This window comes from Lepisma saccharinum, chromosome 22, assembly GCF_977018435.1.
Source record: "Lepisma saccharinum chromosome 22, izLepSacc3.1, whole genome shotgun sequence".
Lineage (NCBI taxonomy): Eukaryota > Metazoa > Arthropoda > Insecta > Zygentoma > Lepismatidae > Lepisma > Lepisma saccharinum.
The window spans coordinates 35,201,055-35,219,611 of record NC_139250.1 but is presented as its reverse complement, the minus strand read 5'-3'; the positions used below and the strand labels follow the sequence as shown (position 1 = coordinate 35,219,611).

General features: G+C 38.2%; 1 protein-coding gene across 1 annotated transcript in view; it reads right to left on the bottom strand.

Annotated features, from left to right (window-relative positions):
- Window positions 1-1,172: 1,172 nt before the first annotated feature.
- The window catches only part of LOC146004723 (UNC93-like protein MFSD11), a 123,604-nt gene continuing 106,219 nt past the window's right edge, over window positions 1,173-18,557 (bottom strand). The window contains exons 5-8 of the mRNA XM_083143679.1: window positions 15,077-15,202; window positions 14,029-14,197; window positions 7,923-8,058; window positions 1,173-3,084 (exon numbers count right to left, since the gene is read on the bottom strand). Of these exons, the coding sequence (XP_082999805.1) occupies window positions 2,893-3,084; window positions 7,923-8,058; window positions 14,029-14,197; window positions 15,077-15,202 (623 nt within the window). The 3' untranslated portion in view covers window positions 1,173-2,892. The remainder of the gene's footprint in view (window positions 3,085-7,922; window positions 8,059-14,028; window positions 14,198-15,076; window positions 15,203-18,557) is intronic.

The window sequence follows — 18,557 nt, the reverse complement described above, 5'->3', positions numbered from 1 at the left end:
TGGGAATGCCCTAGTTGGCGCTGGTCTGGCTACCCATTTGCTAGTTTTCGCCTCACACGATACTTGTCACCGTACTTGTCCATAGACTTTTGTTCCCATAAGACATTTCGCAGAGCAGACAATCTGTAAAGATGAACGAGCAATTTGAAGAATGTTGTAGGAGAATTATTGCTATGTGCTTTTATTAAAAATTAAAAAATAATAGTGTGGACTAGAAATTGGCTCGAAACAAATATGGTAATCTATGCGTACGGAACAAACTTTCTTTATGAACTCTGGTATGCATATGTTCATACATGAGATTCGCAGGATTCATTCACAAAAAGAAAAAAGTCAAACATTTAATAAGGATTTTCAGCTAATCATATTTGTCACGTACACATCTCATGCAAAAGTACCTAAATATTAATGAACTGAACACGAATGCACTGCAAGTCATCCTTTTACCTTTTTTATCGAGAAACTAAGAAAAACAGCCAACATTCGGAAACCGCAGACAAAAGATTCTCCTTTGCAAACTCACAGATTAGCTTCACATGGTCAAACTTTGCTCTGATTGGCTGTTCCACAGAATCCAGTCAAGAAAAGCCATGTTCTATTCCTCCAAACCAGTCAAGTAGCCAGCCATCGCATCCGGGCAGGTAGCCAGTTCAGCGCCAACTAACTTGCAATCCAGTCCCATGTGATTCGGCTTTTACTCGGAGCCAGATGGATCCATAGAGATACACAGAGAGTGAGCGTGACAAAACTGCGGGGGCGGTTTAGCGCTATGATAAATATTGCGCTCGCAGCTTGTCTAACATGTACAGCACTTATTGAGAGGACTGCTTAGAGACTCTTGCATGATAAACTGCGATAGCGAGTTAGCGCTATGGTAAATAGTGCGCTCGTAGAGCGAAGTCCGGAAAAGTGCATTCCTCTGTAATTGGGAAGAAGGCAAATTAGAGCATTTGTTATTTGATCTGTAGTGGAAGGATGTATATACGGAAAAGGGGAATTATGTAAAGAAAAGTCTACATCACATAGATCTCCGTGAGACGTCAATCTTTACAACACACCACAACGAATGTAAATGTGTTGTGTATCACTTGATAATTGTGTATGTGTAGTTTTACTATACATAGGCTACAGGTCATAAAATAAAATAATACTGAGAACATTTAATAAAATAATGGAATTCATTTATTATTCACAAGACTCCGCTTCAACATGAAGTTATTAAATAACAATACTTTCGACACATTGTTAACATGTCAGTAAAACTTTGGGAACAAAAATATAAATATAAAACTTCATTCGACATCCAATATAAAATCATAACTTTCAGTTCGTAAATAAAGAACCAACAATGTAATGTTTAGATGTGGTTTTAGCTTAGAGCTTGGTATTAGCCAACACTCGTTGGAAACTGGTAACATGGAAGTTTGGGAAACTCTTTAGTTGGTGGTTAATAGCTACCTTTCCCAGTGTTGCCAGGTCTATTAATTTTTCAGATTATTTATTCACTTTCAACAGGTAATTTACTTCAGAGGTATGAATTGCCTCCTTTTAAATTTAAACTTGGTACACACAATGAATGACTTGTTTTTCTTTTTAAAAAATATATAAAATTGCTGGCTGAAACATTAAAGAATGCGTGTTTTAGTTCGTAGCGCTATAACATAAAGTATTTGCAAAAAGTATGTTATTTGTTACGTAAACACCAGAGAATTGCAAATTTAATCATGAAATACTGCCTCAACGATATATCATACGATATTTGATCTTGCGATGAATCATCTACACTCAGGTAACGAAATGATGCGACTGTCATCATTTACACTGTTGCCATTTGCCCTGCTCACAACTCGATATGTCTAGTTTTACGACAACTTATTCACAGAATGTTGTCACTAACAATCAGAGAAAACTTATGCTCACATTTTGCAGTCTCGAGTTTCTATTGCACCTTATATATATATCCAGTAAGTGAACTACATACACTTCCCTGGCACATTGACGAAGGGTGTTTCATTTTGAAAGTGCTGTGGAGGGGGGGGGGGGTGTGGAAGGAGAGTGTGCAATTAGTTGCTGGAATAGGCTAATCGGAAGTAGACCTACTGTTGATAGTGGTATCGTGATCATGTGCAATGTTCCTCCATCAGAGATCAAATCCCATGGACCAGTTTTTTCTTTTACAAGGCTACAGGGAAGATCGAGATGACAACGAGACTAGATCGTTCTAGACGAGAATATGCGTTTCTCGTCGTTCGAGACTTTAGTAAATGAGTTTCGACTTTACCGAGAAACTTATTCAGACATATCAACAGGGTGACACTGTGATTGCTTATAGATAGGTTGTATGTCCTTTGAATTTGCACAGACTTGCGTTTTTAGTTTGCTTAAATAAGTTATTTGACATTTTTGTGTATTTTGTTTTTAGACGAGACCTGCATTTGCAACGCGAGACCAGTTTTCATCTCGTCTCGGTACTAGTTGACGCCTTCCATTTCAAAGATGGCGATGCACACCTACTTCTTCCTGTCTATGCTTCTTCCTCTCATTTCCACGTCACGGTTAACCAAACGGCACAAATAAGCGGCGTGATGTTATAAAACCAACCAAGCAATTGCGGGAGACTGATTAGAATTATTTACAATATAAACTGTTAAAAAAAACGACATTGTGGTTTCGGACAGTCTCAACCTAGTGATATTTGGTGAACATTGTGACTTTCCAAACTGGACCTGGCAACACTCATCCTGCCATCGAATCATAACCGTTCCGTGATTGTGAGTTCGAGTGCTATCGAGAGGCAGGAATACACTTTTTTATCAAACAAAGCAATAACCGTTTGAACATATGTGGCTGTCCGTGTAGAATTCCATTTGTTCATTCGTCCTTGCACTGTAGTTAGTTGATAGTGTCAGTCTTCTCTGCACAGGAGGTGTCGATCTCTCCCCTGTTCTTCTTCTTGACGTAGGACCACCACTCCACCACGCAGAAAGTTAAGCTTCCAACGACGCAGAAACACACGAGAATCCCAAGTTGGACGTGCAGTCCTATGTAGCTGCTGTAGAAGAAGCTGGCTGCCGCCGCCACAGACTAGAAAGACAAAATGTGTATTTTAAAACCAGTGTTGGCAGGGGCGTTGCCTGATAATGTTCGCATGGTGCTCATGAACATTATCAGGCACATATGTGAACACTCGTGTATATGTCTTATATACGTACATATTAGATGCACACACACATACGTATATTTATTCGAAAAAATACTATGTTTGATGTACGGGTATAGATATATAGCCTACACACTTTCACGTCTGATAACTTCTCTAGATAGTTGGTAACACTGACTCCCACGGTGTTCCATGGAGAGCGTTGAACGCAAGTGCTTTGCGTATTGCATAGAGCTGACAGCTAAGGGGCTGATGGCCACTATATCTCGAAGATGTTCACCTCGCTGTGCGAACACTGATGCAAGCGGAAATACTTCTTACATTCGGCACCAGAATGCAGCATATACAAGGCATGTCTAGGGGGACTCGAAAAGGTCTGTGCTACATAGTTGCAAACTTTAGCGAGAATTTTAAGGGGAAGAGGGACAATTTCCACTGGGTCCTTCTTGTATTACTTCAGATATAGCATGATTTTTGGGGGAAAATTGTTGAAAATAAATTGAACTGTTATTCTCACTTTTTCGATTGAATATGAAGTTACAAAGGAGAGGAGTAAATCTGCATTCAATACAAAAACATTATTGTGAACAATGGTATGCGAACCGCACGCGACGCCACTCGTGTTTGGAATTCTAACTGTAACCATCTACTTTTAACTTCGGGTATCACTCATTGCACCCAACGCAAAAGTTCAAGTAGGTTAGGTTAGCCTTGTTAGGTTTAAATATCTTAGCATAAATACACTATACCAGTTGTTCCAAAACTGTACACCGCGGCGCCCTGGGGCGAGAAATGTTCCCATATTTTCACGTGCTTATTTCATACTTTTTACATGTAAAATGTTTCTGAATTTGAAATATGTGTTTATTTTTTTAACTTAAGGCAAGCAACCTAACCACACTGAGCGTTGCAAGTGTTAAATAGGCCTACATTCTGAATTTGGCGCCAAGGAAAAATCTTGAAACACTAAATGCTCCGTGAAACGAAAACGTTTGGGATCCCCTGCACTATACCTATCCAAAGTACGTATCTCTGTTGCAAGCGAACAAAAACAAGTTTTTGTGCAAGAAGTGACACGAGACGGCTTCACCAATGAACACGTGAGAGCGTACGGTATTGCGTGGAGATGGGGCCTTCGCTCTGCCCACTTAACCTCCCCTTTCTCTGCCGCTATGCACGGCCTTGCTCCAGATATAGTTGGAACAGGGTATATATTTACATTTAGCCTAACTATGAAAGTATACGACGAAATACTGCGCTTTACCAAAAAGGGCTTTTGAGTTGGGTGAGATAAGGGCTGTGGTCGGGGGTATACGCCATATATACCCTCTGTTTAACCATGCTCATTAGTAGAGAAAGGATTACAAGCTGCAAAATTATGGTCGGGAAAGGGAGAAGAAGGTTCTGAAAATGTTTTCCAAAAGGTGATAAGAAAAAAGGTGCTCATAAAATGCCTTTATGCAATGCTCTCTTTTTCTGCGCCTTCTGTATATAATGAGCGCGGACCGCATAGAGAACTGTGATTCTGCCAAATAGGTTTTGTTGAAGTTTGTGTTTTCTCTCGCGGGTTTTGCTACATTATATTGGGAACTATTGGGGCTGCAATGATTATATTATACAATTTTAAAGCTCTCGTTCTGCTCTACAAAATGAGACTATAGGATTTTATGTACTGCTCAAGAAGAGTGTAAATCATTTATTTTCTGTACAATTATTTAACAAAACATGAAGAAAAAGGAAGGAAAAAAGCTGCTGAAGCATCAAAGAGAGGGTACAAAGGGGATAAATGTGCTAATCTCAGAAGAAGGTTCAAAAACAGGAGAATATATTCTAGGCTATCTGCGAAGCCTGAAGTCTGGAGAATAAAATTCAGGAGAAAAATCGATCAGAAATCGTAAATATTATTATTCATATCAGTGAGATGATGATGCTGATTCTGTAGTTGGCAACCTGATTTCTTTTGAGTTGGCAACCTGATTTCATATGAGTTGGCAACCTGATTTCTTATGGGTTGACAAACGTATTTCCTATGAGTTGGCAACCTGATTTCTTATGGGTTGACAACCTTATTTCTTATGGGTTGGCAACCTGATTTCCTATGAGTTGGCAACCTGATTTCTTATGAGTTGGTAAATTTATTTCTATTCATAGCCTAGGACCACGTGACATTGTGAGATTGTCCAGATCTTGGACTCAGTATACGACACTGTTCAAAAAGGTGCAACAAAGTGTGTTCATTTTACGTGATTTCATGTTCTAAAATACATATCTCAAACGACCGGTATGAAAACATATATTTTTGAAAAGGTGCTTCACCTTAAAATCCGTTTTCTACTTATTGACGTACACCTTCTGCAACAATAAGTGTACTTCCTACTTTCGTTTCGTTTGTATGTAATTCGGCCAATATTTGCCAGTGAGCTTATAACGGTCAAATACTTCTATCTTACTTCTGGTTGTTCACTTCAAAGAGAACGTTAAGAAATACAATTGTATTGGGTTTTCTTAGAATGAAAATATACTTAGTGTTTCTATATTATTATAAATGTTATAATAATATTTAATGACACAATTGCTTAGTTTACTGACTGGTACTTAATTTGGATACCCAAAAAAACCTTCCTCCTAAAATAAGATCAGAAATATACCACTGATATGCCACACCCCCCAAAGAAAAAGCTTAATTCGCACAGTGGCTTTGAGTCCACTCCATGGCCAGATAGCCTACTTGGGACTGGGATTACAGTTTGAATTGGGATTGAAGCCACTGTGCAATGTATCTCCACCAAGGATCAAACCAGGGACACCTTGATTACAAGACGTCAAAGTCACCACCACGCCAAACGAGATATAGGCTATTCGCGACTAGACCTACAGTTTGAAGTCGGACCTAATCCACTGTGAAATGTGCCTCTACCGGGGTGTCGCACCCGGGACCCCCTTGGGACAGAACGGTGCAAATTTTATGGGGCTAGGCATTAATGGGCATTTGTTGAACCTCAACCAGGAAAAAAGTCAATTGAAACCTGTTTCAGTGTAGAAGTGACTTAAAAGAAAACTAAGGCTGTGCCGATACCACTTTTTAACCGATACCGATGTCGATACTCTCACCGATACCCACCGATACTTGAAAATTGCAGTAATTAAAATTTGTTCAAACTATTGATCAATATTGGTGTGTAAATAATATTCTATAATTATATGTAGAAATTTGCCAATACATTTTGCTTTAGAATATTCAAGAATTACATCAGAATATTAAAATAGATGACATGTTATGAATATTAGAAAAAAATATTTCGACCTAAAAGGGATGAGGATACAGGTGAGTGGAGAAGGTTACATAATTTAGAACTACATCTCCAGATATTATTAGAATAATTAAATCAAGAAGACTTAAGCCGGCTTTAGACGAAAGCATTTCCTTTAACATTTTTGCTAGCATGAATGCTACGTAAATGCTTCCAAAAATCTTATAGCAGATATCACTTTACACGAAGGCATTTCATGGAACATTTCGGTTAGCTGTTGAGATTACATTGTATGATACATACAGCACGATAGGCACATCGAGTTACACCATATATGGCGAGTGAACGCTGTCTACAATTGAAAAAACTAAAATATTCTTCCATACGTGTACGGTAAACATTGTAAAGTATGTATTTAATCAGCGCCATTCTTCTCTACATAAAACCATTTAATACGAAGAGATATTCCTCTCGGTTGAATAGTTATCGTAGTTTAAAAGTGTGAAGTGATGCGTTGTTTACATCTCACGCGGCCGCCATTACAACTGCGCTCGTGACGTAGAGGTAGCTTCTGATTGGTTACGCTACGAAAAATGATTCGGACCGAGCCTATCCTTGATAAATGCCATGAAATATGCCATGGCATTTGAAATGCCATAAGATTTCTGACTTTACACGGTAGCATTTTGGCCATGGCACAAATGTTAACAAAAATGTTAAATAAAAAGCTTTCGTGTAAAGCGGGCTTTAGGTTGGCAGGCTAATGGGAGAGGATAGAAGAGTTTACAGGATTCTTGTTGGGAAACCTGATGGTAAGAGACCAGCAGGAAGGCCTAGACGAAGATGGGTGAATTACCTTGAGATGAACCTAAAGGAAATCGGTAGGTATGGGAAAGATTGGATTGATCTTGCTCAGGATAGGGACAGATGGAAGACCTGTGTTGCTGCAGCCATAAAGCTTCGGGTTTAAGAATGCTAGAGAATTAGTTAGTTAGTCTTGTAATAAAAAAATACAGTTTATCTCTCATAATTTGTGCAAAATTAAAAAAGTTTGAATTTTGCATAATTTCCAGGATAATTACACTCAGAGAAAGGGTTGGGCAGCATTTTTGCGGATCCCGTGAAAGACAAATATGCCGGGAATGTATCGGCTGGTATCGGTAGACGAATTCCAACCGATAATCTCCGATACCGATATCGATATATCGGCATCGTATCAGCCCTAAAGATTGATTGATTGAATGATTTCCTTTATTTTACTTCGCTTTTTGTGCCAGTTTCGACTAATTTGCGAAGATGAGGATGAGTGATGATGCTATGATGAAATTGATGAATTGACAGTTTTTGACACTCACAAAAGCCATCCCCAGGGCGGGATTCGAACCCAAGACCCCTGGCGTCGTAGCGCGATGTGCTAACCACTCCGCCACAGGGGCCGGCTCTCAGCCCTAAAGAAAACTAAATGTAAATGTATATGAATTTGTAAATGGGCATATCAATGTGATGCATACCTGAATAAATTTAAACACCGCAAAAGCGGCGGCGCTGTTTTCGCTAAAGACTCCCCCGAGAATGGAATATATCTGGGTGTTGTAGCAGCTGTCGCCGAAACCAAGAAGGAAGCTGCAGAATATTGCGAGGTACTGGCTGTAAAAGAAGAAATATGATTTTAACAAATCAGGGAGAATTTTATATTTTAAAATAAATTTGAAAATCCTTCTAAAAATTAAATTAAAATGTGTGTTAGCAATTTTAAATTTAAAAAATATATTATAATTATATTAAATTAAATTTGCATTTTTATTACATGAATACGTAAAAGGACTGTATAAGCATAGAGATATAATATCACGTAATCATTATCTAGCTCACATATAGTTTAGATCGCCAAAATTAATTAAATTAATATAAAAGAGATAAAGAATTGAATATTTATTGACTAATACAAAAAAGAGAATGTTAGAGAAATTGATGACAAGTCAGCAGCGTAACTCCCACACTCTGCTTCCAGTTGTGCGCCTCTATTGGCTTTAAAGAAATAGCTTTCTAAAATATTCATTCACGACTACATTTATATTAGGTACAATACAAATATGAAAATACATACATGTAATTTGAATCTATGTAAAAACTGTTAAAAAAGGTTAAGACAACAGACAAACTGTAAAAAAATTAATTATATTATAAATACCTATGAAAATACACTGTTACTACAAAAATTTACGATATTGTTAAAAGCACATTATCAGTCCCCTGCGTTTTTTGATGGAAGCACATTCCTGTACTACTTTGGTCAAATCCAGTTTTCTAGCCCGATCGCTTTTGATTCTTAACAACACCAGTCCAATCAATTTCACTCTTGCCATTGTGCTTCTCAAGTAATTTCTGATCAATTTTAGTTTGGAAAAGGATAGCTGATGAAGACATCACAGGTAAGGTTTGATTGATTGATTGAATTGATGTCCACTTTATGCACAGAAAGGCTAATCGGGACTGGACCTACAATTTTTTAAAGTGGGATCCGAACCACTATGTGCCTCCACTGGGTATCGAACCCGGGACCCCTTGATTGCAAGGCAACGACGCTACCACTGCGCTATCGTGGAGGCCCACAGGTAAGGTAAAATACAATATATAAGCAGTGCATACGTCAGGAATGCCACTAGAGAGAATTTTATTTTCTATGAAGAGGAACTTTGCAACTTCACTGATATTCGACACGTTTCTTCTTTTGATTTCAGTTGACACTACATTCCGAAAACAAACAATAGTGCAATATACATCATCTTTATATTTCTCCCAGGAATTAGTAGCTGATTCCACTGTCAGTCTGTGTGTTCCGTTAGTTCGGTGGGGCTTAAAGATATGAAGCTTTCTTTGATTCGTTTCAAACTCTGAAATTTATTGTTTACTTGATTTAGAATATCTTAAATATGGTAAAAATGTTTACTTTAAAACAATCCAATGGGTCGAGAGAGCCAACATCTTCGACGAAAGGAAAACTTTTGCGAACTATCGGTCTTTCTTATACTGCAGGAGATCTTAGAAAGAGCGCTTCGCGGGCTAACAGCAGACGTCGCTCGCACACTGTTGCCGATACTCTCGTGTCGTCTGCTCCTCAGCCGAACAAACAGACCGAGGTAGCAAGAGGCAGAGGTCACTCACCCTTCCAGAAGGTTGTAGCGAGCTAGCTATGGCAACCGGGCTAGCTCATTCGCGGACCTGATTGGTTCTCGCAGACACACCCCCATATTGTCGTCTGCTGCAAACCCGCGAAGCGATCTTTTTAAGGCCTTATGGAGTATAATTTATCATTCTCCCTGCGCCCTCGAAAGTAGTGCGCTCCCCTGCAGCGTGTTATTTTCGCCCCTGCGAGAAGTAAAGTTTCTGGTTAATATTTTATGCATATTATTATTATAAGTAGTAGTTTGCATAAATCTTCTTGGGTACTATCATGCAAAGTCCTGTGATCCCAATATAACCCTTGCCTTCCAATAAGTTTGGCGGAAGTGAATAACCCTCCACTAAACAACAAAGGATAAACAAGTATATTTTCATTATTTAATTTTAGTAGTTTGGTAAGGTTTTCAGGGGAGAGGGTCCGGACCAGACGCGCCAACTTAAGATAAATTTGGGTGTCAAAGTAAATTTGGGGGGGGGGGTAAGATCGGCATAAACAATACTATATATACAAAGGGCGTTCAATAAGTTTTGCACAGATGGTTATAATATTGTTATTAGTTGCAATACGATGATGAAATTTTAGGTGAACATACTTTGATCCATTGGCTTTAAAATGGTAATATTTTTTTTCCTATTGTTCACAGGTAAACCACAATGGACACTGAAGTAGACATCAGGACCCAACAACGGTCGGTAATGGAATTCCTGTTCAAAACCGGTGATGAATCAGCCACATCAATTCATAGGAAGCTGCTTTATGCGGTTTATGGAGATAACACATTGGAACGCGCCAGTATCCAACGATGTTTGCAGAGGTTTAAAGATGGTGATTTCACTCTTTTGGACAAACCAAGATGTGGTAGACCATCAAGTGTGGTGATCGATGTAAACAAGGAAGCAATTCATCAAATCATCCAAAAGGACAGATGTGTAATAAAAGACAGCTTGCTGAAATGACTGCAAGGTAAGGTCATCAAACTCCACCATGACAATGCCAAACCTCACACCGGCATGATGACACAGCAAAAAATAATGAAAATGGGAAGTCGTCCCTTCGGATTTCTTCCTGTTTGGTCGTCTGAAGGCCCGCCTGCAGGGAAAAACATTCGACAGTGACAAGGACCTCATTTCCTGTGTGAAACAATGGTGTAAAAGTCAGCCACCTGAATTTTACCAAAGTGCATTCAAGGCATGGAAAGGATGTTGGACGAGATGCGTCACAGCAGATGGAGACTATATTGAGTGACATGGTCTTCTAGCCAAAGGATCAAAGTATGTTCACCTAAAATTTCATCATCATATTGCAACTAATAAAAATATTATAACCATCTGTGCAAAACGTATTGAACGCACATGTAAATATACATAAGATGTGTCCTTCTACGTGAATTTTGGGGGGCAGAAAGTGTCTTGCCTCCCCTAAGTCGGCGCTTATCGTCCGAACCTCCTGGACCCCCCCCCCTAAATACGTTCTTGCGTGCCAGGAAAATAAAGATACAACTGATATATATCTTAAGGGAAATATGTAGGGCATAAGTTGACAACACTGACTGCAACCTTGATCCTTCCTCTTTCCACCAGTAGCGTTCATTCGTCGAGTCCTGTGTGAGTCACGTGTTGGAAATCACGCCAAATTCGAAGTGCGGGCTCTGATACGGTTTTTCCAGAGAAACGTCAAATTGCGGCAATTTATGGCAACATTTTGAATCGTCAAAATGTGACGAAGTGGTGTCGTGCCTTCGCGGCAGGTAGGACCAGTGTGCGAATTAACTGGGGGATGCCGGGGATTCCCCCACCCCCCAAAGAATTTTATCCCTGGCAAAAGAAAATTATTTTTATCCCTGTCAGGGATATTTTTATCCCACTCAAAGCAAATGGAATCTGAAAGCATATACCATATACCATTTCTTAACTGTGTAGCAAACAATTGAAAAATCATTCGTGACCATTAATGGTCCAGTCATCAAAGATTTCCCTGCCGAAAAGTATGTAGAATTGCTCATTATAGGGCACCATTTTGCAACTGACCAACCTCACCGAGCAGAGACAACAGCAAGCTGTTTTCCACACAGTGCTGATACTTTACATGTATTAAAGTGTTCACAAGAAACTTGTAGAAAGGTTAAATGGACATTCAATTTGAACTTGACAATAGAAATTTGGTCAAGTTCTGGATGTTGCTAGTTCGATGGCTCTTTTTGGGCATAAGTTTGTATTAGTTTTTAGAATGTAAATTTGTTAAATGTTTCTGAATCACGTGTTAATGCTATCATAAGATTTAATGAGCTGGGTTAGAAAAAATATTCTAAGGCACTTAGAACCGTAAGGCAATAGTTTATTTAACTGACTGGTAACCGTATACACATTTGCATAACTCCCACAAAAAACATTCCTCCCAAAATAAAATCACAAATACGACACTGAGTAGGCATCTCCCCCCCCCCCCCCAAAGAAGCTTAATTCGCACATATAGCCATGACGAACACATGAGTGGGAGGCAGTCTATGATCATTGACACCACTTCGTCACATTTTGGAGTTATAACAGGATATGCAACAGACCTGGGTTCGAGTTCTGGTCGAGCCTGGATTTTTCGCTAGACATATCGGAGTATTCAGCCGGACAATCTCTTTTTCCATGGAAAGATGCACACGTATATTTTTGTATTCCTCATTTAGAAGTAATTTGAGTTCTGCTTGTCACTATACTGAACGCAACTCCAACTGGCGGTTGACCTTGATGGCTGTTTCTGGCGCGTCCTGTCCCCCAATCACTTTCGAGGGCCTGTGGTCAGATGGGCGTCAACAAACTCAGTTGTGAAGTAAAAGATGAAGGGATCATATTGCTCTCCCGAAGCAACGTTGCCAAGTGTACTTCTGTTTCTGCAAGTTGCCTTTATATGACTGTGTGTCCGCCTGCATTCCGACCTGTGGGTGGTCCTTCCGGAAACTTCAACGTGCAGAACCACGTGTGCAGTCGAACCCGCTGTTTTCTAGTGTTGACCGAGAAAACTCTTTCTCCCTTTACAGTACGTTTGGCAACATGTGGTGAACCCAAAGCTCGGTACCTTGTGACTCGAAAATACCCAATCTCAATCGAAGAAAATTCAACTGATTGCTGATTTACTGTTTCCCAGCCGCCAGTTGGAGTTATGTTTAGTATAGCGTACGCAGAGAGGGACTGATGAGGCTGCAGCGCCCTCCGAAGCCTAGAGAAAATCAATATTTTCAAACAAAAGCCGTGAAGAACTCTGTAAAAACCAGAGTGGTAAATGCAACCTCACCCTTAAAATGTCCCCAATTGCCTTTTTTGAGAATGGAAAGTTCTAAATATCAAAATATCCTACTGTTTATGCCGTCCTCCTAAAAAGCAGCCCCTCCCGTAAAAGAAATCTGCGTACGTTTGTGCTGCTTGTAAAGTAGTGTGCACCACAAGAGATTGTATCTTGTAGTAGCCTCAGATGTGAAAAGTTATAACATTAGCATATTTATGCATGTTGATACTACCAAAATGGTATTTTCTGGAATTTTGAGTCTCATAGTATTTTATTTTTCAATACTTTTACATTTGAAATGTACAGCTTGCCCAGAAAGGTTCATCCCAAATAACCACAACCGTTGGGCCAATTGCAGTTTTTACATGGGAAAGGTTGGGTTCACGTTGGTTGGCAAATTAAAGTTGGTCTTACGTTGGGCCAACGGTTGTTGCCAACGTTTGCCCAACCATGGAAAAGTGTCAAAATCAGTTAAAAGAAAATTACTTTCTTGTGCTAAGACAACTTCCAAGAGTATGCTGTAAATAATGGAGTGTAAAATAAGTGACATGTAACAGTGTTTCTTTTCGAATATTTCAGTCACAGCACATAGTGGAAATATAATATTTTTAAATTAAAATAGAATCTATTTTTAAGTTGCAGTCACTCACCAGTGCTTTGTCAGCCACCATGGATGAAAGATGTGTTGGTAATTGCTTATTGTTTGTCTCTTTCAGCTGTAGCAGAACAAGAACATTCTTACAGGTATTCTTGTGAAGGTGGTTAAACATTGTTTAGTACAGACTAAATTCCATGAAAGGTAGAAAACTAAGTACACTATAGAAAGTTTTTTTGTGCTACCAAGGTACTACTTGAAGGTATGGTGCCTTGAAAACAATGATACCATATAAATAAGAAAGTGTTGTGTATTTTTTTATTTTACACAAATAATTTGTACTATAGTTTATATTTGGCCTTACAATAAATTATACATACATACATACATACATACATACATACATACATACATACATACATATATATATATATATATATATATATATATATATATATATATATATATATATATATATATATTACCATTGTCCGACAGTATGTTCTTACGGTTGGCCCAATGTTGGGCCAACCACTTTTGGTTACTTGGGATATGGGTCACTTACTTGCTGCTTATGTAGGCGCCATCCCACGTGTCCCCGAAGGGGGCTTTGTCCGGAAGATTGAGGAAAATGAGGAAGAAGGAGAGCATGTGAACAACGAATCCCAGCATCACGATTGGATCTCTCCCCCAGCGAATCATCTTCTTTCCAAGGATACCGAAGAGACCGCCACCTGGGAAACAAAATAATGATTCAAAGGTTAGGAAGAAAATAATGATTCAAAGGCTAGGAAGAAAACGAACAGAGTCCATTTCTGCTGAAAACTGGCAATGTTAATTTGAAAGTGACACGATCAGTGCAAGGTTCAGGCCTATGTTATGGACATTGTGACTACAGCATTCATTTAAAAAAAACTGTCTTTTCCAGAATGTTATCAAACTCATCAAATTCATGTAAACAGAAGTTTTTGGTTTCTCGCTGTGCATTTCACAATGTTCAAAATATGGTAAAATTTATGAGAAACGATTAAAATTTTGTATAATGCTACATTTACATTATTTCGCAACTTAGTATGAATGACAAAATGCGTTTGGTGTACACTTTTGTCCACTTATAAACAATTTTGGGGCAACGACTAACGTTTTTGGTGTTATTGCTAATGCGTAAAATATAGCCCAAGGCATACGATACAAACAAAATTGAGGTTCATTTCAATTACATTCAGTTCTATGACATGAAAACAAGCAAAAGTCAATCAACAACACTTGATGAAATTTTTACTTCATAACAAAATATGTGAAGAAAAAAAATACTGTGGAAACGAAAAAAATTTGCCAAATGTTTGGAAGGGCCGGCCCCTTTAAGCCCATGTCCTGTTACGGCAGTGTTTGCACAGCATAATATGACATAGCACACCAAATAAGAGTAACATAACAAAAATAATAACATAAATTATGTGTTAAAAACCATATATTTTGTATTTTCATGCCTATTTTATGGATCTAATGCATATTTACATATTTACTGTTTTTTTTATTTTTATTTATTATTATTATAATTAATGAAATCACGTGCGCTGTTTGCATTGATAGAACGTGTTCAAATAACTCACCAATCACTTCTCCCAGTCCGATGAATGTCCCAGACAATCCAACGAGCTGCTTGGCATTTTCCCCTAAATTCAAGGTGAATCCTACACTCGGGCTGTACACTCCACTGAAGAACGATAACTCCAACCCTGAAACGTGAAGACACAATGTATACAGGGTGTCCTGAGTGGAACTGACAGTTTTTATTATAATATGGTAGCTAGAAACAAAAACATACATTTTGAAGGCAAACTCACCAAGTTTTATTGGAAGCAGTTTCAGCTCAGTATAGCTTCACATGAGCTCCATTTGTTGCACGGAGAATGTCCAGCCTGTATTCAATCTCCCTCCATGTGTTCTGAAGCATCTGAGGGGTTACAGAAGCAAGAGCATTCCGAAAACGGTCGTGCAATTCTTGTAGATCATCTATCTTTTAACCAGAATACACCATGTCTTTGATGTCTCCCCCAAAAGAAAGAAGTCCAGAGGGGTAACATTAATCCTCGGCAGAATGTCAATGGCAAATTAATGTATTTTCGGCTTGTCATCTGGCTTAATTCCTAGCTGCCTGCTAGGCTCCCGTATTGACTTCCATCGGCTACGCGTGCTGTTTCCTGTACCGACGCCATTTTTGTTTCAGCGACACTAGCGACACCGCCGCTAGTTGTAAACGTATGGAAATTTGCTGAATCAAACTCATAAATATACTATTGTTTTGCAATGCTTTATTGAATAATAACTATTTAAAAACTTTCAGTTACAATCAGGACACCCTATATTATACAAGAAATTGGATTTAAGTAAATTAAACAAATTTGACATGTGTACAATGTTGTACTATATTGTAAAAATAAAAAAGTATATTCTTGAAACTTTAAAGTAAGAGAGTCCCATTGGGGGGAAATAATCCTTTTGTGGAAAACAATATGCAAAAAATATTGATAATGACAGAGAAGAGTATTATGGTCTGGAACCTAGAAATTCAATGTTACTGAGTTCTCAATTTAAGAAAACTACATTAATAATTACTGTTTCTAACATTATTATGTGAAGTTTAGCATAATGTAAATGGTTCCCGTCAGTTCTAAATAAGTAGATTAGTAACCTTCCATATCTGGTAAAGGTGCAGAATGAGTGTAGGGGAGGAAGGGGGGGGGGTCGAAGAGGTCCGTAGATCCCTCTGGAAATTGGAAGCTTTCATTTCAGCTTATAAAAAACCAGGAACTTCGATATTTTTATAGTTAATAACGGCAATCATGTTTGCGTTGTTAGTATTCCAACAGAACAACCAAAGTAAAATTGAGCTTAAATATAGAAACAGGTTATGTTTTCATATGCTACCATATAATCCAAAGAATAATTTAATTGATTAAAACAGGTTTCAAAATTCCAAAAATTAAAGTTTTATGTGAAAGGTTACACAACATATGCTTTATGACTAAAATTTTCCACTAACATCTAAACTTTTTCTTTAACGAGGTGTGTAAAAGTGAAAACAATTCTGCTGGATATTCGCCCTCTGACGGATCGAGTAGAAAAATCCCTCCGAGTACATAATAATAATAATAATATTAATAATAATAATAATAATAATAATAATAATAAATTTGGTGGAGTAAAAGTGGTTCATTTATTTAGTTTTTAATTGTTGTTAATGTATAATGATAACAATAAACATAATAATAATAATTGTTATTGTTTCTTCTTCTCAAGTTTTATCAGTGGCCTAAAAATTTCTGGCGACTACCATGAGGCAAGGGTTCCCACAGGAAGCATTCATGACGTGCCTGCGTCATGGGAATGTTTGTGGGGGACAAAATGTTTTATAGTTTTGCTACCAATTCTATATATCATCACACAAAAGTGGGAGGGATCGTTTCGTTTGATTGACTTGTAATTCATTTTTAGTTATGGTCATTATGTACAGTTTTTCTACCTACCTGATCGCGGCGATGGGGTTGAAATGAGACACCACCTCTTATGCCTTTTGAATCGGTTTGGAAACATTATTCATCGTGAGCCCGATATTTTAAAAGTGACTTTGGAATGTCAGAAGTTATGACAATTTACGTAAAGTGTTATTTCAATTAATGTCAAATATATATGTGAATGTCCATATTGTAAACTATACCTAAGGTAACCATATAATGTTTAAATATGTCTGTATTATATCGTTACGCAAATTTTGTCTGACCAAAATAATTGAAGTATATAGGTAATTCGGCATAAAGGGAGGCCGGGGGGAATGTTCTACCTTTGTGGGGGGAGTGCGTGATAGACATGGGGGGTGGGCACCCCTGCCATGAGGTGCAGGTATATTACTGTCTAGTTTTGGTACTCTTTAAAGTTTTATAAATGACATCTCACATCAAATCTAATATTACACACTTTAACCTTTAGACTGCCGAGCGGGTTTTCGAAAGTAACCTCTCTCTGGCCGCCGCCTTTGCGCGCGATTTTTAAATTTTACACTTATTTCAGAGAAACGTTATATCTCGGAGACTATTTGACCAATCTACTTCGGGTAACTTTGTTTTTGCAGCTAAGACATCAGGGCATGCAACTGTGCAGGAATCAAAACGCCAAAGCCAATAAGAAGGGTTAAGTTCATTCGGTTGAGAAAGGACAATTCTTTGAAAATAAGGCTAAAGTTTACCTCTCCTTCTCAAAATAACAGGGAAAGAGGGGCAAACTCCCCATTTGTATGATTTTTTCATTGAAAGTTGGGGGCCGTGGGCCACCCGAACCCTCTTATTGACTCTGGCGTTTTGATGATGCACGGGTGCATGCCCTGATGTCTTAGCTTCAAAACAAAAGTTACCCGAAGTAGATTGGTCAAATAGACTACGAGTTATAACATTTTTTGTCAAATAATTGTACAATTTTAAAATTCGCGCCAGCTTCCATACGTAACTTTGGAGTCGGGGGGAGGGGTTTCTGGGTGGGTGGGTTACCTTCCACATGACATTTCAAAGTTTCATGTGAACATCTGTCAGCGTTTACAACCTCACATACAAGTATGAAGGTGCTAAATGCACACGAACTTTTTAATCAGAACGATGGGTCAACAGTGACCCCTCGGCCGACTACGCCTATATTTTCTATGGGTCACATGTAACCCATTGGCGCAGTAAAGGTTAATAATAAATGACATTGACGTTATCAGTAGTTTTCCACTGATGCTATTTGAAAGCCTCGTAAAAGTTACTTTAATGAGCTTGAATTTGTAATTTTGAAAATCTAATAGAACACACTGTGATATATACACGTGTATACGTATTATATTGTTCTGGTGGAAAAATCGTTTCTGGCAGAAATTATGAGAAACCTCTGGTTACCAGAGATATTTTGTGAAAAAAATGGAGTTGCAATTAGCCAACAGTGTCAGAGATGTAACTTTAACACAATAAAAAGAATAAAACCGGAAATATATTATGAATAAGGTTGGAAAATAGAAGATTCAAAATGGCGGTAAGTTTCAAATATATTGAAAACTGTGAAGGA